Raw genomic sequence first — 20,259 nt, 5'->3', positions numbered from 1 at the left:
AGCTGCTGCTTAGTTAAAAATGTAATGTAATTTGACTGACGCATGAGTTTTGAGGTTCATAAACATGGATGTATTTTCCTTGTTTGTATTCATAAGTCTGTGGTTCCATATGTAATATGTTTCTTGATTTAATTTTAATACTTTATTTTAGAGATAAATAAAAACAATAACAAAAGCCTTGGGGAAACATGTTTCTATTTTTTGGAATTCACACTTGTACGTTCAAAATTCCTCCGCATTTTAGTAGTTTTCTAAGTTTTCTGTTTCAGGAATTTTATTATTTTGTTAGCAGAGAACAGCTTTTGATATTGATATAATACTGTATTTATGGAAACAATTGCATTTTGAATGTGTGAAAGAAACATTTCTCCTCATTTGCTCCATGCAATTTTAAGAACCTAATGACTAGATTTAGTTATACATATAGCAGATTGTTGTAAATCCAATAATTTATTTTGGTGGTTCTTAACAATTTGAGGGTCAGAAAACCTTTTGTAAAATTGATGATTGCTTTGTCCCTTCTAACCGCAAAAGTTCACACGGAAATTTAAGGACCCCATGAAGGGTTTTTTTCAAAATGGGATAGTACATGTATATGTAAATATAATGTAAGGCACTATATAAGATCTTTAAGAAAAATGTAAAAAAATTTATATAAATACTCTAAGCGGGGAGGAATTATGTGGGTGCTTGAAAAAAAACATGCAGAATAGGGCATTGAACAGGCAGGCTTCATGGAAATCATGGAATTTTAAGGCCTGATTCAGAAGACAAAACCTTATTCCTAGCAGAGATAATAGTGTGAGAAGATAGAGAGGCAAGAAAATACTTGACCTGTTTGGATATCCGTGAGTATTGAGATCTCTTTGAGGATAGTGATGGTTTCTGATTCACCTTTTGAGTTCTGCATTGTGTCGCACAGTACCTTATGTAGTTTTATTATGTGAACTCAAATACTTACTGAGTTGAACTTCTTTTACTCTTTTTTTTTTTTAACAGAGAAGCTTTTTTTTTTTTTTTAAATGTTTATTTATTTATTGAGGAGGGAGGAGCAGAGAGAGAGGGAGAGAGAGAGAATCCCAAGGAGGCTCCCCGCTGCCAGTGCAGAACCCAATGCAGGGCTCAAACCCATGCATGAACAGGAAGACCATAACCTGAACCAAAGTCAGATGCTCAACCGACTGAGCCACCCAGGCGCCCCCTTTTTTACTCTTTATCATGGTTCCTGAGACCTCTTTTCTGCGTGTCCTATCATGTTGTATCTTTGCTCACAAATATATATTTTGCAGAGAAACAAGCTAATACATGCAATTTCAATGACTGTGTGCATTAATTGGCTTTAAAAAGAAAGCCAAACTTGTTTTTTTATTAGAAAAGAACAGCTTTTGATATGAATTTTATATTTCTTAAATTGTATCTCTGGGAACAGTTGTTCTTGGATGTGTGCAAGAAACATTTCTCCTCAGTTACTTGGCTAGCTTTTGGGGAACAGTTAAAATGGCCATTGAAGCATCAAATAAACTAATAGCAACCCCAGCCAACTCTACTTTTGTTTAAGTGAAATCTACATGAAGTCTTGCCTGCTATGGTAATATAATGAATAGATTAATATATAAGTAGTAAATAAGAAATAAGATTTAGAAACTAATAATCTTTCCTAAGAGTATTTTTCTTTCCCCTTGAAACAGCGGCAGTATCTATGGGGAAGAAGCTTTAAAGCTAGCATTTTCTCAATTTTAATTGGGTAACAAAATCTGCTTAAAAATGGACACAAACAAACAAAAAAAACCTTTCTTATTATTGACATTTTCTTGCAGGACCACAGAACATTCCTTGTAACAGTTTTGTCGGCTGGTTAATTTTCTTGCTGTATTCCTAACGTTAGAGCAGTACTACCTGTGTTGGTGAACTGTTTATGCTATTTTAATTAGTTTCTTAAACTGTCTCTGCTTGGGGTACTAAGATGGCTCAGACTCTCGAGTTAGGTCAGGTCATGATCTCATAGTTCTTGGGATCGAACCCTGCTTTAGGCTCTGTGCTGACAGCATGGTGTCTGCTTGGGATTCTCTCTCTGCCTCTCTGCTCTTCGTCTGCTCATGAATGCGCATTCTCCCCCCCCCCCCCCAAAATAAATAAATAAGCTTAAAAAAAAGAGCTCTGCCTAATTTCCTCTCTTGTGTTTGTAATGTTAAAATGTGGGCTATTAATTAGAGCGTATATTTTATACATTTACTCATTCAAGTAATGTTTAGTGAGTGCCTATTCTGTGAGGCTATTTTGCAGGTGCTATAGAGGCTGTAAAGATGAATAAAATATTGATTCCTCAAGGCAATCTTATCTCCTGAAGATTGGTTGTTTTTTTTTTTTTTTTCAGTGGTAGGATAAAATTATTCTGATTAATCCACATGAGGAAAAATAATTTGTCCAAGTTTATCCCACTAGTAAGCAGCAGAGGTCGATTTCAATGCTCAAGGGCTGATGACTCTGGAGCCTGAGCATAGCAAGTCTCTACGTATTAGCACTAGACAGGTTTATTGCTTTGGATCTTTCTAGTATTTGAGCTTGTATCTCTGTTTTTTATTTGTTTCTCATTCATTTAGTGCCATTAACGAAGTCAAGAAGATGTCTAAAGTCATTGATAATCAATTGTAAAACATGTTCTATTTCAAGAACATATTTGAGATCCATTCTTACATAGATACATAATCTAGTCCTAGACACATGGTACAGACTTGCTAATTTATGTTGAAGTTGAGTGACTGTATGACAATGCACTCTCTTCCTCCTATCATGATTGTTTTTCTGACCTGCAGGTTTTAAATGCACAGAGAGCAGGATACAAAGCAGCCATAGTTCACAATGTTGACTCTGATGACCTCATTAGCATGGGATCCAACGACAGTAAGTACAGGTATCACTTTTCTTCTCTCCTGTTTGACAGATCTTTTGAAACTAAAACTTAAGATTTTTTTCTTCACATTTTCTGTTCAAAAAGCAAATTTCTTTTCTATCAGAAAAGTAACTCTCATCTTAACCCTGTTGGGACAGTTTTATTCATATTGAAGTGAACTTGACTTGTTCTTTTCCAAATAGTTGTTTCATTTTCTTTTACCTTTGTGTTTCATTGTAGAAGATGTGTTGATATTTTGGCAAAAACCAAAGGAAAACCAAAGCTTTAAATAGAGATAAACATGCTGAGTTAAGGCTTCCATAGAAGGATTTTTGTGATTTATTTAGAGATTCACAATATTAAGTGGATATACTAAGTAGCTGCTACATTCTTGTAAAATTTCAAAGCTACATACTTGGGCTTTCTTACACAACTTACAATAAGTTGGTTATTAGTTTCTTAATATACAGTGACATGCCTATAGCTTTTTATTCAAAATAGGAATGTTTTCCCTTATTCTCGACTAAATATTATCTTGTAGGGAAAATGAGCCAATTTTAACCAAATAACTGGCTTTAATCTGAGATTTTTAAGCTGTATGCTTTCACTTAATTTGGTGAGAGTGATAAAGGTATCTTTTGTTATGTTAATGACATGACTTTTGGACTCCACCTAAGGAGGGTGCCTGGTAGGCTGGAAAACCAACCATTTGATGAGAGAATTGGAGCTCTCAGTCCCATCTCTCTGATCTCTGGGGAGAGGCAAGGGACTGGAGGTTGAATAGATCTCCAGTGGCCAATGGTTTAATCAGTCATGTCTGTGTAATGAAGCCTCCATAAAACCCAAAACGACAGGGTTCAGAGAGCATCTAGGTTGGTAAACATGTGGAGATTTGGGGAGAGTTCCATGCCTGGAAGAGTGTACCCTTCTCACATACCTTGCCCTATGCATTTCTTCCATGTGGCTCTTCCTGAATTACATTCTTTCATAATAAACTGCTATCTAGTAAGTAGATAATTTCTCTGGGCTCCATGAGGCACTCTAACAAATTCATTAGACCCAAGGAAGGGGTTGTCACTGGAACCTCTAATCGGTAGATCAAAAGCACAGATGATAATCTGGACTTACAACTGGTGTCTGAATGGGTGGGGGCTTTTTGTGAGACTAAATCTTTAACCTGTGGAATCAGATGCTATCTCCAGGTAGATAATGTCAGAATTGAGTTGAGTTGTTTGATGGTGTGGGGAAGAGCCCCCACATACACATTGGAAATTGGGTTCAAAACCCAAAACACACCGCCAACATTCATGATTAAGTATTTTATTTTTGTTTTTCTTCTAGCACATAACCATAATACCTCTGGCTACTAAATGCCATTGAGTCTCATATGCAAGAAAGAGCTTGGAGCAAAGAGCAGACATAAAGCTATGGACTGATATCCTACGTTGGAATATCTTTAAGACTTTAAATAATTAGATCCTTAATAGGAATCTATTTTTGGAGTCCTTGACTAAAAAAATATTTTTATAGCTTAAGATAGTATTTGTTGTTATTGTTTGAGTAGAACCCTCTTCCTTCTTACCCCTGGTAATCTGAGGCAAAAGCTACAATTTCTAGAAAGTAAAACTTGGTGGGGCATGTGGGTAGCTCAGTCAGTTGAGCGCCCAACTTCGGCTCAGGTCATGATCTCATGGTTCATGAGTTTGAGCCTTGTGTTGGGCTCTGTGCTGATAGCTCAGAGCCTGGAGCCTACTTCGGATTCTGTGTCTACCTCTCTCCCTGTGCCTCTACTACTAATGCTCTGTCAATCTCTGTCTCAAAAATAAGTAAACATTAGGAAAAAAAGTAAAACTTGGTAATAAGTTCCTTCATTAATTTCTATATATATTTAAAATTATTATTTAATATCCTAGCTGATTAAATCATTATAATGCATGAAGAACTCTTAAGAGATTCTAGCATTTCACAAAACATTTGATAGTCACTGCTTGAGAATTAAAGGAATTGATGAAGGTAATTTACTTACCAAATAAACTGTTGGCACTGCAGATTTGACACAATGTTCTTCTCCTTAAAACAAAACAAAAAACAAAAACCAGGTCAGTAGCTTTTGTTACCTGTATATTTTGCTAGCAAAATGTAAAGCATAAATACTCCAGAAATAGGTATGAATTTAAATTCACATCATGAAGCTTCCATTTGTATTAGCTATATAGCTTTGAGCAAGGGACTTACTCTTTGTGTGTTTTGCTAAAGTCCTGAGCCTAGTGTTTATGAGTCCTGAAGACCTGCTTAAGGTCTTGTTTGGGTTAAACAGATTAATATTTGTAAACTATTTAGTCTTTTTACAGGTTTTCTTTTTTTTTTTTTATTAATTTTTGTAAAAATATTTATTTATTTTTGAGAAAGAGACATTGTGAGACAGGGAGGGGCAGAGAAAGAGAGAGAGGGAGACACAGAATCCAAAACAGGCTCCAGGCTCTGAGCTGTCAGCACAGAGGCCGTCGCGGGGCTCCAACTCAGGAACTGTGAGATCATGACCTGAGCCAAAGTTGGATGCTTAACTGATAACACCTGTTTTTCCCTTTGTACTACCGTAAACTTTTTTGTGGTAATCATGCCAGTTCCTAAGGAAAAATGTGCTAAATGTTAAAAGTAGCACATAACCAAGTAATCTTGCTGTTGCCATGGAAATGTTCCACCTGAGCTATTATATATCAAAGATTGGTCAGAATTTTGGTTCTTGACTTTATTGCTTGAATTTATTTTGTTCCATCCTTGGGAATGTGTGTTTTGGACATTTCATATATCCAAAAACAAATGTTGTAAAAAAGACCTTTACCACTTTCATCTTTGCTATTACTTAGTAGAGGAAAGGAAAGCATGGCTTCATTAAAAGGGACATGTATCAGGGCGCCTGGGTGGCTCAGTTGGTTAAGCATCCAGCTTGGGCTCAGGTCACGATCTTGTGGTTCATGGGTTTGAGCCCCACATCGGGTTCTGTGCTGACTGACAGTTCAGAGCCTGGAGCCTGCTTCGGATTCCGTGTCTCCCTCTCTCTCTCTGCCCCTCCCCAACTTGTGCTCTGTCTCTCAAAAATAAATAAATGTTACCCAAAAAAAGAGGATATGTATCTGTCCCCCCTTTTAAAGGCTTAGTCTGTAGCCACAAAGAATATTGCACATGTTCTCCTAAGAGCAGACATTCTAGTATCTAAAAACAAAAGGAAGTTTTAAAAGCCCCTTGCTACAGACATTTCACACAAAGAATTTGTTTTTATTTCAGCTAGAACATAGGATGGGTTCGCTCAGTGGAGCCAATACGTTTGTCACTGTTAGGAGGAGGCAGAATGTGATGGGGAAAACACCCAATCACAGAAGCGGGATTTATTCTTCTAGGTTAGTTGATATGTGAACTAGCCTGTGCCTTTGGGAAAGTTACCTTAACCTTTTAAACCCTTTACTTTCCTCTGTAAAAGTGTGAATAATTTTAATTCTTATTTGACCTGACAAGGTAGTGAAGATCATATAAAAGCAGGCATATGAGAAAACCCATGCCATGGCAGAGTTGCAAGAGCCTAGGTTAGGAGGCAGAGCCTCAAGTTTGAGTCTTGGCTTTGCAAATTCCTAATTATATTACCAGGGCAAGTTATCAATATGTCCGAGTTTGTTTCTTCTCCTCTTTTCCTTGCTGTCTTCCTTCAACAAGTAGTTTTTGACAGTGTACTCCTCAGGTATTGTTTTAGGCACTGTGACTACAGCAGGGAATAATACAGTTTAAGGCTCTGCTCTCATATGTTTCATTGATGTAGCAGAATGCAGCATTTAACAGTGTGGCTTCTGGGTACTGCCTGCCAGGGTTTGAACTGCAGCTGGACTACCTTCTAGCTATGCAATCTTGCGTATGTTACTTTACATCTCTGTCCCTCACTTCTTTGATCTGTAAAATGGGAATGATAACAGTACTTCACTCATTGGGTTGTTGTTGAAGATTGAATGAATTCAGATGTATAAACCATCTAGAAGACTCCTGCTTTTTAGCAATCATGTAGTGGTTACTTAGCTATTACCTAATAATTATATTATTGTATATTCATTATAAATTATATAATAGCAGCAAAATAATAAACCTTTAGTGGTTATTCAGCCGTTATCATTACTGCTGTTATTACATTCTAGGGTGGGAGAGAGGAAATGAACACAAAATCAAAGAGATATGCTGCATGTCAAGTAGTGATAAGTGCTTTAAAGAAAATCCTGTCAGGCTGAAGGGTTGTAGCACGGCAAGGACTAGAGAGTGGCCGTTTTAGATAGGGTGGTCGGACAAGGCTTTTATGAGGCTTTGACATTTGCATTAGGTCTACAGTGAGAGGCTGAGCCATGCAGATTTCTGGAGTAGTGTTCCAAGGAAAGGGAACAGCAAGAAAATGCAAAGCTTAAAGATAAAGCATCTTTGGTGTTTTCAAGATGTGGCAGAAAGCCACCTTGGCTGGAGTAGAGTGAACAAGGCAGAGAGAATGGCAGAGGATGAGGTTAGAGAGGGGGTATTTATAGAACTTCGGAATTTGTTCTGTGTACCTTTTAAACAGAGGTTTGAAGTGATCTTTTACTTTATAAAGCATTTAAAAAATTATTTATGTGTGTGTGTGTGTTTACTTGTATTAGAGAGAGAGAGACAGGGGAGAGAGACAGAGACAGAGACAGACAGTGCGTGAGCAGGGGAGGGGCACAGAAAGACAGACAGAATCTGAAGCAGACTCCAGACTGAGTTGTCAGCACAGAGCCTGATGCAGGCTCACCAGCTACCAGCCCTGAGATCATGAGGTAAGCCTAAGTCGGACACTGAGCCATTCAGCCCCTGATCTTTTATTTTAAAAGGATCACTTTGGATCTCTTTGGAGAACAGATTGAAGGTGAAAGGTGGGCAGGAGTGCCTAGGAAGAGACCAGTCAGAATGTTGCCAGAGGTGATGGTGATCTGGAGTATTAGAAGTGACTGATAAGAGGTGATAGAATTATGGATGTATTTTGAAGTTGATAGGATTTGATAGAAGGAATAGGGAAAGGGAGGAGTCAAGAATGATTCCAAGATGCTCAGCCTGAGAAACTAGGTGAATACCAAATGTTGTTTACCCAGATGAAAAGGACTAGGTAGGAGTAGAGCTGATTGAAAGGAAAGAGACTTTGAGAGTTCTGTTCGAGAAACATTGTTTGAAACACCTATTAGCTAATCAAGTGGAGATATTGAACAGGCAATTGGATATATGAATCTGGAGAGGTTGGGGCTGGCCATTTAAATTATCATTTGTCTATGATACCATGATAATACTATCTGCAATGTATACTTCAGGATTGTTTTGTGGATTAGAATTAAAATTCAGTGTTTTTAAAAGTATTTTGTGAACTAGAACATGTTATGGTTTTGTTTTCTGTAGATAAATAATGTTGCAAAGTCTCCAAGATGGCTATTCATATTTGCATACATTTCCCCTCTTCTTCTGACTAAAAGGAGGAACTTTTTATATCTCTTTAGATATGATAACTCAAAGAAGTTATATCACTTCTAATAATTATTGACATGACAGGATATCTGAGGTGTATCATTGAGTGAAAAAAAGCTTATACTTTTTTCCATTATTATATGATCCCATTGATACAAAAAAATAAAATTTTTATTGATCCCACTGATATAAAAATAGTGATTAAATATTCCTTTATCAACCATTTGGGTTCCTACCCTCCTGGGGCTTATATGGGTATGTGTATGTGAAAAAGAGAGAGAGAGAGAGAGAGAGAGAGAGAGAGAGAGAATGGGAATGTGTGGAGCAAATGACTATATTTGCATAAAACAATAATCTAGGAGTGAAAAATGTACTTGTTGAAACTTATAGAACTTTATCACTTCAAATAGAACCTTTGTCTTTAGGTGGGAAGGATTATAGTTGGTTTTGGTTTTCTTCTGGTGTCCTCCCCCCCGCCCCTTTTTAAAATAAATAACAAATGTGTGTGTGTTTTTTTAAAGGAAATGTAGAACAAAGTTATTGTGAAAATGTAATGGAAACAAATGGACTTTCTCTAAAGCCAGATTTGTTAAATTAACTCACAGCTAAAAATAAGACTGCTTTTTCTGTTGTAACTTTAAGAGGATCTTCCTGAGTAATGGGTAATTTTTCAAACTTCTCTTCCGTTGGCATTTGATTTTGGTTTTGCAATATAGGTATGAGTCCAGTTTGTTAACACACCAAACAAAACAAAGCTTTCCAGTGAACTCCAGGCTTAGGAGGAAGTAGAAATTTACCCAGCTTTCCTATTTTATGCCCTTTCTCAACTCCTGTCAGCCCTTCACTCTGGAAAGTCATAGATGTGTGGTGTCATTTTTGAGACTTTTGTAAAGTGGTCTTTTCTTACATTTTTTGGCCTATACCTCTCCTGGGAATGGGTATGTAAAAAAAGCTTTTTTACTTTTTCATTTAGGAATTATTTGTGGAAAGAAAACTTAAAATATTTTCTTCCTTTTGTAAGAGTTAATTGTGTCTAAAGAGGAATAAATTGAAAGGAAATATTAAAAATGATTATCCCAATCTTCATGGGACTATTGAGGTAGTAGGTAATGTATGTATGCAGAATGTTAGCTTTTGTTATTGCAAATGTAATAGTATTTCTCAACCACTGAGATTGATGATGGTATAAATCTGCAATCAGGAATATCGACCAATTTGAATTTATTGTAGTTGTTTCCAGTTATGTTTGCTGCTATTATGAAGAAAGTAAAGTTGATTGTACACTGAGTATGGGCTTTTAAGAATAATTTTATTATTATTTTATACAGTTGATGTGCTAAAGAAAATTGACATTCCATCTGTCTTTATTGGGGAGTCATCAGCTAATTCCCTGAAAGATGAATTCACATATGAAAAAGGGTAAGTAATGGATATGAAAAATAATCATGTAGCTTAAAATTCTCCTTTATATTAGGGTAGAACTATGTTAGTTATAACCAAGGTGTGTTTTAAAATGAACTCTATTGTGCTAAATTAAGTTCTCTCTTAAGTCATAATGATTATAAGACTTTATTATAATAATTTCTCTGTGCATTATTATATATTGAAAATTTGCTCACTCTAGAGAGCCTAAGGTACTCATGTTGCTAAAAAGATAAAACTTTCCCTCTTATCATTTAATCAAACCATTGGTATTTAGAAACAATGTGATTTATATTTATCATTAGACATTTGTAGTTTATTAAAAAGAGATTTGTTATTTTATAAACACAGTCCAAAACAGTGTGTTATTGACTTGGTTTTTATAAAGGCATAAAGTTTGTTTTCAAGTTTAAAAGGTTTCATTTGGAATAAAACCTTCTGTATGGAATTTCTACCACAAATCACATTATGAGGGTAACACAACCTTTTTTTTTCCCCTTCCCAAATTCTTTTTTAATTTAATTTTTTATTTTTTTAAATTTACATCCAAATTAGTTAGCATACAGTGCAACAATGATTTCAGGAGTAGATTCCTTAATGCCCCTTACCCATTTAGCCCATCCCCCCTCCCACAGCCCCTCCCATAACCCTCAGCTTGTTCTCCATATTTATGAGTCTCTTCTGTTTTGTCCCCCTCTCTGTTTTTATATTATTTTTGCTTCCCTTATGTTCATCTGTTTTGTCTCTTAAAGTCCTCATATGAGTGAAATCATATGATTTTTGTCTTTCTCGGACTGACTAATTTCACTTAGCATAATACCCTCCAGTTCCATCCACGTAATTGCAAATGGCAAGATTTCATTCTTTTTGATCGCTGAGAAATATTCCTTTGTATATATATATACCACATCTTCTTTCTCCATTCATCTGTCGATGGACATTGGGCTCTTTCCATACTTTGGCTATTGTGGATAGTGCTGGTATAAACACTGGGGTGCACGTGTCCCTTCGAAACCACACACCTGTATCCCTTGGATAAATGCCTAGTAGTGCAATTGCTGGGTTGTAGGGTGGTTCTATTTTTAATTTTTTGAGGAACCTCCATACTGTTTCTGAGAGTGGCTGCATCAGCTTGCATTCCCAGTAACACAACCTTTTGAAACTAAGGCACAGGTATTTCATCTAATATAGAAAGCATTGCAGTTAGCACTTCAGAGCTGCTTCTGTGGAACATACAATAGGCAGGAATAGGCTTTTGACGAAGAACAATAATAACAATATTAGTAATAAAAGCAGTAATGTTTATTGAGTACTTAGCAAGTGCCAGCACTCATGAAAGCAAGACTTTTACATTTGTTATCCATTTAATCTTTACAGCAACCCTCTAGAGGTTGTTATTATCTCTTATTCTCTACATTTTCCAAAAGAGAAAACTGGCAAAATAAAATCCAATCCTGATTATTTAGGTGGGAAAATCCACCAACATTTGAGTTAGAAAATACATAAAAAGAAGAGGGAAAGTTTTTCTATTGCTGTTTTTGGCATTTTCCCCATGCAGTTTTGATATTTAAAATATTGTTCACATATTACAGTCTCAGAACATCTATTTTAAGGTCAGGAACATAATTTTGGATGTTGTATTAAAAATAGTTATACAAGGCGTGCCTGGATGGCTTGGTCTGGCAAGCGTCCGACTTTGTTTCAGGTCATGACCTCATGGTTCGTGAGTTCAAGTCCTGCAGGTCAAGTGCTGCACTGTCAGTGCAGAGCCTATTTGGGATTCTCTCTTTCTCCCTTTCTCTTTGCCCTTCCCCCACTCACTCTCTCCCAAAATAAGTAACTTTTAAAAAAAAGTTATGCAAGATGCTATTTTGTCAGCTGTGTTTGTTAAGTTAGTAGAGGGGAGAACTAATACTTTTACCTCAATATTGTTCCCTCTTTTAGAAAAATTCTGTATACTTTAATATGTACCATAAAGTCTTTTTTAGTTTTAATTATAAAATCATGACTTTTTAAATTAAAAAGTAATATATACATGCTAGTAAAGCATGGAAAAATTCAGAAATATAAAGCATCAAAATGAAAGTCCCGATGAAGCTATTCTCTAACAACAGCAGCTACTGTTTAAAAAATGTTAAACTTTTCCCATATTTGAATACTCACATTGTTACATGATGATGTGCTTATAAAATAGAATGTACAATACATAGTATTTTGTTTTTTAAATTTAAAAAAAAATTTTTTTTTTTTCTTTTGAGAGAGACAGAGACAGAATGCGAGTGGGTTGGGGCAGAGCGAGAGGGAGGCACAGAATCTGAAGCAGGCTCCAGGCTCCGAGCTGTCAGCACAGAGCCCGACGTGGGGCTCGAACCCATAAGCTGTGAGATCATGACCTGAGCTAAAGTCAGACACTCAACCGACTGAGCCACCCAGGTGCCCCTACATAGTATTTTATAGCATGCTTTATTTACATAATATTTAGACCCTTCCATGGTATCATAAGCCCACAGAATCCCTTAACTTAACTTGTGGGACAGATGTCTTGTGGGGGATTTTTAGAAGTTAAGTACCGTTCCAAATAGAGTTTGAGGCAGCCTCCCATAATCAAACAAATTATATACATACATCTGCAATGAATGCATGAGTATTTTATCAGCTCATGTTGACTGTCAGATGAATTGCCAACATGATTTTTTTAAAGTATTTATTTATCTTGAGAGAGAAAGAACATGAGCAAGGGAGGGGCAGAGAGAGTCGGACACTTAACTAACTGGGCCACTCAGACACCCCCAGGCAACATGATTTTTTAAAACTTTTTAGGTTTCAGAATTGTGCAGAAGGGACTGTAAACAAGTACGTACACATCTCCCTTATCCATCTGTGAGCTGGCCTGTCAGCCTGCCTGCTCGCCTACCTGCCTACCCACCCACCCATTAATTTATTCTACTTTAAGAGAATTATTATTGAAGCATAGTTGACATACTGTTGTATGTTGTGTAACATACATAATGTTATAATAGTTTCAGGGGTACAACATAGTGATTCAATAATTCTGTTCATTGCTCACTGCTCACCACGATAAGTGTAGTCCCCATTTGTGACTGTCCAGTGCTCTTACAGTATTATTGACCATATTCCCTGTGTTGTACTTTTTTATCTCTATGACTTGTTTTATAACCAGGAGTTTGTCGTCTTAATCCCCTTTGCCTCTTTCACCCATCCCCCTCCGTACCTCCCCTCTGGCAACCACGTTTCTGTATTTAAGAATCTGTGTTTTTGCTTGTTTTGCTTTTTAGATTCCACATATAAGTGAAACATTTTGGTATTTGTCTTTCTTTGTCTGACTTCACTTAGCATAATACCCTGTAGGTCCATCCATGTTGTTACATGGCAAGATTTTATTCTTTTTTAATAGTTTAGTAACATTCCATTGTGTGTGTATGTTTGTGTGTTTCTGTGTATGTACACATACACACATACATACCACATATTTTTTATACATTCACCTATTGATGGACACTTGGGCTGCTTCCATATCTTAGGGATTATAAATAATGCTGCAATAAGCATAGGGGTGCATGTTTCTTTTTGAATTAGTATTTTTGTTTTCTTTGGGTAAATATCCAGTAGTGGATCACTGGATCATATGGCATTTCTATTTTTCATTTTTTTTTTTTTAACATAAATTCATCTTTGAGAGAGAGAGACAGAGCGTGAGTGGGGGAAGAGCAGAGAGAGGGAGACACAGAATCTGAAGCAGGCTCCAGGTTCCGAGCTGTCAGCACAGAGCCTGATGCGGGACCCGAACTCACTGACTGCGAGATCATGACCTGAGCTGAAGTCGGATGCTTAACCGACTGAGCCACCCAGGCATCCCTCTAGTTTTAATTTCTCAAGGAAACTCCACACTGTTTTCCACAGTCATTGTACCAATTTACATTCCCACCAGCAGTGCATGGGAGTTCCCCTTTCTCCATATCCTTGCCAACACTTGTTATTTATTCTGTTTTTTATTATGAAAACTTCCAAGAGTATTTAAAAGTGGAGAGATGAGTATAATGAATCTGATTGTTCAGTTTCAAAGTTGTCAACCTGTGGTCAATTTTTTTTGACTATCCACCCTCCAACCCCACCCCTTCAATCTTTCTTCCCCACACCATGATTCTTTTGAAGCAAGTTCTAGACATCTCGTCATCTCAACTGTAAACATCTCAGAATATATCACTAGAAGATATTTTTACATATAAAAATATCAGGGCACCTGAGTGGCTCACTCAGTTGAACATTCAGCTCTTGATTTTAGCTCAGATCATGATCCCAGGGTTGTGGGATTGAGCCCCTGCGTCTGGCTCTGTGCTGGGCATAGAGCCTGATTAAGATATTCTCTCTCTCTCTCTCTCTCTCTCTCTCTCTCTCTCTCCCCCCTTCTCCCCTTCTCCCCCCCTTCTGTTCCTCTCCCTCACTCACATGCTGTCCCTCCACCTCTCAAGAAAGAAAGAAAGAAAAATATATTATCATTATTCTATTGTTTTTTTGAAAAAAGGTAAACATTAATATCAACACATATTTTAGTCTTCAGATTTTCCCAACTGTCAGATTTTCTTCTTCTTCTTCTTCTTCTTCTTCTTCTTCTTCTTCTTCTTCTTCTTTTTTTTTAAAGTATTTGTTTGAGGCAGAATCCAAATAATGTCCATACATTGCAGTGGTTCTTATGTCTTAATTTTCTTTTAATTTATTGGCTAAAATACTTGTATGAAGAGAGCATGCACCTTATCAATTATTTGATTACCCTGATACATAGTCTGTTTAAGAAAGCTATAGGATAAAGGTGCCTGGCTGGCTCACTCGGTTAAGCGTCTTGACTCTTGATTTTTGCTCAGGTCGTGATCTCACAGTTTGTGGGATCCAGCCCCGCTGACAGTGCAGAGCCTGCTTGGGTTTCTCTCTCTCCCTCTCTCTGTGCCCCTCCCCTGCGTACATGCATGCTCTCTCTGTCTCTCAAAATAAATAAACATTTAAAAATAATTTTTTTTTTAAAAAGAGAAAAATCTAGGATAAACAGTTCTTGCCCTTCATTTACTATTTTTCAAATGATTTGGTTCACTATCATCTTCCAAAGATGATTTTATATATATCTTCAAAGTATCATAATGAACTCATGAGTTAAAACTCATTTAGTATGCTTCAGTGCATTGCAGTTATGATCTTTATTGACATTCATTCACATTTTCCCATTTCAAACTTCTTGAAGTTTAATCCTAATTTCTTTGGATGTAAATCTGGGGCTTTGGATTGCTTCCTGTTTTCTGCACAACAATTGTTCCAGGCCCATCTCGTTCTTTTCCTCCCCCTGACTTGGAACCAGTCATTTTTTCAAGAAGCTCTGGTTCCTTTTAATTGAATATGGTATTTAGAGACTGAGGGGTGATCATTGCTCCTTGGTTTGTCATTATTTCTAGGGCTTTTTAGTGGACACAGCTAAGAAATATATATGCTTTTTGCTTTTTATTTTTTGGTTTTGGCTTTTGTTTTACAGGGTACAGCTTTCAGGTAGAATAATATGTTTTTAAAGATACAATAAATCATGAGCACATATTGTTGTTTCCAACTGAAGTTCAGGACCGTACGTTTTTACTGTATTTTGCTGATCTTACATCTGTATTTTATTTTTCTGTGCTCAGAGATACCAAATAATTATTTTCTTTTTTAATTGCACAATACACACACACAGACTCAGAACAATACCAACACTATCGCCTTTGTTTAAGTTCTTTAAGTTCTATCATAATAAGGATCTAAAATCAAATTACCATGTTTTAAAATCTGTGAAATAATTCTGTGTGCTTGATGATATCAGCTGGAAACACAGGTCTATTTGATTCATGTTGCTTTTAGATTTTAGGGACTGCTTTTTACTCCCATTGTGATTTTTATAATTATGTATAAACTTAAAGTCAAAATCAACAAAACACAATGTGTATTCAGAGAAGGTCAGCTTCTAAAGTGTCATCCACCCTGTCCGTCTTGTTCCCATCCTTACCTTTGAAAGTAACAATTTTATTTATTTATTTTTAAAATGTTATTTATTTATTTTGAGAGAGAATATGAGCATGGGAGGGGCAGAGAGAGAGAGAGAGAGAATGAAGGAATGAATGAATATCCCAAGCAGGCTCCACGCTCCAGGTTGTACCAGCAATATATGATGTCTCTTTCCCCACAGCCTCACCAACAAAGAATGTTGTCAGATTTTTCCATTTTTACTAGTTAGGTAAAAAATGGTTTCCTGTTGTAGATTTAGTATGTATTTTCTTTCCATGAGCAAACTGAGCATGTTTTCTTAGGCATAAGGCCTGTTGGCATGTCATTTTCTATGAACTGTTTAGCTCATTTTTCCTAGTAGCTTGCTGGCAATTTTCTTTTCTGTTTTTAGAAGCTCTTTATTTATTAGGTATGTTAACCATTTGTTTGTGATATATTACAAGTGTTTTTTAATACTTTGAAATTTTAATTTCATTTATGATGCTGTTTTTTAAATGCAATCAGATATATTAATCTTTTCCAATGGGCTGCTGGTCTTAGGAAAATGTCCCCTGCTTCTGGGTCATAGAAGAATTGACCCACATTTATACTTTATGATTCCTCTTTTAACATTAAATCTCTGGCTTATTTGTAATTTATCCTATATAAACCTTGAGGAATGGAACCAATTATATCTTTTGTCAAATAACCAGTTACTCCAGCACTACTCCTGAAAATGTGTGTCCCCTCACCCCATTTGAAATGTTGCTGTATTTCCATACATAACTGAATTTTCTATTCTTTATCTTTGGCCCACCAGTACCACTCTGTTTTTTGTTATAGGGTTTATAATAATTGGTATCTGAAAGGCTAGCCCTTCCCCACTCCCACCCCCCTCTTTCACGTTTTTTATAGCAATTCTTGCTTATTTGTTCTTTCAAACAAAAATCCGTATGGCTTTACTGAGTCATATTTTATACACTATAAAATTCGCCAATTTTAAAGTATACAATTCAGTGATTTTAGTATATTACACTTGTGCAGCCATCATCACATTTTAATTTCCCAGAGGGATTGGGAAGTTACAGTATTATTGTTACAAAGTTTAGGCCTAGACACCTGGTTTGAAATTAGCCTGGGAATTCATGCAAAAGAGAATAAGACATGATTTCCTGGGTTGCTTAGGACTCTGCTTTGATGATTAAATCTTAGCTGCAGAGCTCATAGAGTGTACTATATTTAGGGGTGGATGTAGAGGCAGTGTAAAAATACTTATTAACGCTGTTTAAGTATCTCCTTCAAATACAAATTCATCTGGGATTAGAACGTGAGGGATGAGTCTGCAGACTCAGCTGTGAGAGCCTAGACAGAAGAAATAGAAATAGAGCTAGAGGACTGATTGTTGTAGTTCCCTGCCCTGTACCATCACTGTTACCACCCTCCACCATCAGCAATTTGGTTAAGAAAAAGCAGTGTCTTGGGGCACCTGGATGGCTCAGTCAGTTAAGCATCCAACTTCAGCTCAGGTCGTGATCTCACTTTTCGTGGGTTCAAGCCCTGCATCGGGCCCTGTGCTGACAGCTCAGAGCCTGGAGCCTGCTTCAGAATTTGTGTCTACCCCTCTCTCCGCCCTTCCCTTGCTTGCACTCTGTCTCTTTCTCAAAAATAAATAAAACATTTAAAAAATTAAAAAAAAAAAAAGAAAAAGCAGCGTCTTGAACATTCATTAGCATCTTGCTTTAAGATGCTTAAAACCTTCTATCATTTGTAGACCCTTTAAAAATTCTAATACATCTTGACAGTAAACTAAAATGGTTCGAGGTATAGCAGGCAAGCATTAATAGGGCATATAGAAGAACACTGGATTTACAACCCAGGTCTGTGAATCCTAACACGGTGCTTACTAGAAAATTCTGGGATTGATTCCATTTGTATGGTTACACATATATAGGAAGTTTTCAATAAAGTCTATGAGATAAGAAGTTGTTAACATAAGAGGAGAAGAAGAAAAAACAATGTACAAGATGTAAAGTTTGCTATTGCTGAGATATTTAGATGCTATAATGGGTTGAATTTAGGTATGCAGCATGAATGGGTATGAATTTAGGTATGGCTTCTAATCCCTAACAGTGTTAATTTATAGCAAGTTGGTAGGGGCAGGGTAGGGAGATTGCAGATCAACATCTTATGACACCCCTGTTACTGCATCTCAGCCTTAGCTCACACAGTTTCAGAAGGTTTGTGGGAGCATAGAGACGTTATTTGCAGAGCTGGCTCCATGCTGGAAGAGATGGTACCAAATATAGCGGCCCAGGTCTGCTGCTTTGCTCTTTTTATACTGATAGATCATTTTAGTATTTTATGTAAAGCTACAAAAATGCACGTGAATCTTTTGTCATCCCCGATTCTGCTGGAAAGTAGTTGAAATAAAAAGCTATTTTTATTCTAGTATTCTTAGCAATCTGTAAATATTTTCAGAAGATATTTCAATTATTGGGGGCAAATTTCTTGTGTTACCATTTTTGTTTTTGTATTTGGTGAAGCTTGAATATAACAATAGCCTTAAAACTTAAAAATTGCTTGGGGATAGACATAATTTGATTTCATGTTTTTGGTTTTTTTTCTTAAGTGCCATGGTGTCCTAAACATCTGTGAAGGGAGGACTTGGCCTGGTTTTATTTCCCTTTTATTGAGATTTTTTGTGTGGCATTGGACCCTTGTGTTATGAAGTGCCAGGCTTCACTGCCTAAAACATCATCCAGCAGCGGATTACCATGTAGTGTTAACTGGCACCATACTGGCAGCACAGGAATAAAACGGGGAAGTCAGTCCTATTACTGACCGTTATATAGGCCCTTCCCTAGACTGAAGGTATTTTACAGTGCAGAATTTTGCAGCCGTGTCAGATTTGCTCACACAACAAAAATACTATTCCTATTCTGATCATAGTTTCATTCTATGAGTCCCTGTCAACTTTTGGAATAGTAATACCACAGAAAGTAGTAACATGGTTAATGACAAAAGGGAGTAAGGCATGTAGCATTCTCCATCCCTCCACCCACAACATACGTATTTTTGTAGCTTTTTCCAGTCAAGCAATGGAGAAGGTGGAGAATAGAGAGGAAGGTACAGCTCCTGTAAATTCCTTTGCCAGTGTTTTATACCACATCCCATAGAGGAACATAGAGTACAGGGGCTGTGTCCATTGTACCTGGTATAAGAAGTTCGTGGAAAGCATATATGAGGGAAGAGGGAGTATATTTTTATTAATAGTGGCTTCAGGGTTTTACCATAGGAGGGACTGCTGAGTAGTAATTTGGTTGGGGTGGAGGTTTTTGTTGACATACCACCCAAGGTACTACCATTGCTTTAATCTGATGTTGCATGTAAAACATGCAGAATTTTGTCCAGGTTACTAAATTCAGTAAATAACATGTTTCCGGGATGAACACAGTAAGTATTGATTGGCTGATTTCCTCTACCCAGTCTAAAAGCTTCTTTAATTATACAGGCAAGTTATTTTGGCAAATATGAAAATAAACTGAAAGATGGAGAAAGTATCTCTTAAATTATTAGAAATCATATTTTAGAAAATGTGTCTAGTGGACTGAATCGTAATGTCTCATTGCCTTTTAAAATGTTTTTCTTTGTTTTTAATGAACATTATAACTTGGCACTCCTTAATATTTCTCAATTATTACTTTTTGTTTTCTTGTAGGGGCCACATTGTCTTAGTTCCAGAATTTAGTCTTCCTCTGGAATACTATCTAATCCCCTTCCTTATCATAGTGGGGATCTGTCTCATCTTGATCGTCATTTTCATGGTAGGTAAATCAATGTTAAATATATTTTTAAACATAGTAGGGATGATTCTAAAAACATTGTATTGAGTGAGAGGAGCCTTCCATAAACGAGTACCTATTGTATGAATCCATTTATATGATTGGGTCTGGAAAAGGTGAAGATAATCTGGGGGCAGGGAAAATCAGAGCAGTGATTGCTTCTGGGGGGCTAGAGAAGGGTGAGGGATTTACTGACAAGGGTATGAGGGAACTTTTCAGGGTAAGTCACATTCTGTATCTTGAGAGAGGTTTAGGTTGCATACATATCACTTAAATTTTGTGCATTTCATTGTATATAAATTTTACCTAAGGGGAAAAAAATACTAAACTCTGAGTAATGATTTATATGCTAAAGTATTTTGGGGGACATATACTGATTGTCTGCAACTTACTTTGAAGTACACTGTAAAAAAAAAACTAGAAAAAGAGGTGTATTGATGGGTACATAGATGGTTGGATAGATAGGTGATAAAAAGTGCAGTTCAAAGTTAGTTATAGAATCTAGGTAATGGATATATGGGTATTATAAAAATTCTTTCAACTCTTCTCCATTTTTGAAATTTTTCCTATTAAAATGTAAATAAAGAA

At 36.5% G+C, this 20,259-nt stretch overlaps 1 protein-coding gene and 1 long non-coding RNA gene across 7 annotated transcripts in view; one reads left to right on the top strand and one right to left on the bottom strand.

Moving 5' to 3' along the window:
- The window catches only part of RNF13 (ring finger protein 13), a 163,056-nt gene that overhangs the window by 92,591 nt on the left and 50,206 nt on the right, over positions 1–20,259 (top strand). For 4 of the 6 annotated variants that reach the window (XM_060638929.2, XM_060638931.2, XM_060638928.2 and 1 more), the window contains 3 exons: positions 2,814–2,901; positions 9,718–9,808; positions 19,548–19,653. In XM_060638929.2, coding sequence (XP_060494912.1) covers positions 2,814–2,901; positions 9,718–9,808; positions 19,548–19,653 — 285 coding nt within the window. Of the gene's footprint in view, positions 1–2,813; positions 2,912–9,717; positions 9,809–19,547; positions 19,654–20,259 lie in introns of all 6 variants that reach the window. The other 2 variants (XM_060638934.2, XM_060638932.2) reach the window with 1 other exon arrangement.
- Positions 2,924–20,259, bottom strand: part of LOC144612773 (uncharacterized) — a 64,435-nt gene continuing 47,099 nt past the window's right edge. The window contains exons 3-4 of the long non-coding RNA XR_013549821.2: positions 4,917–4,960; positions 2,924–3,173 (exon numbers count right to left, since the gene is read on the bottom strand). This is a non-coding gene — a long non-coding RNA (uncharacterized LOC144612773). The remainder of the gene's footprint in view (positions 3,174–4,916; positions 4,961–20,259) is intronic.

Source organism: Panthera onca, chromosome C2 (genome assembly GCF_046562875.1).
Source record: "Panthera onca isolate mPanOnc1 chromosome C2, mPanOnc1 haplotype 2, whole genome shotgun sequence".
Lineage (NCBI taxonomy): Eukaryota > Metazoa > Chordata > Mammalia > Carnivora > Felidae > Panthera > Panthera onca.
This window is presented reverse-complemented; position numbering and strand designations above follow the sequence as displayed.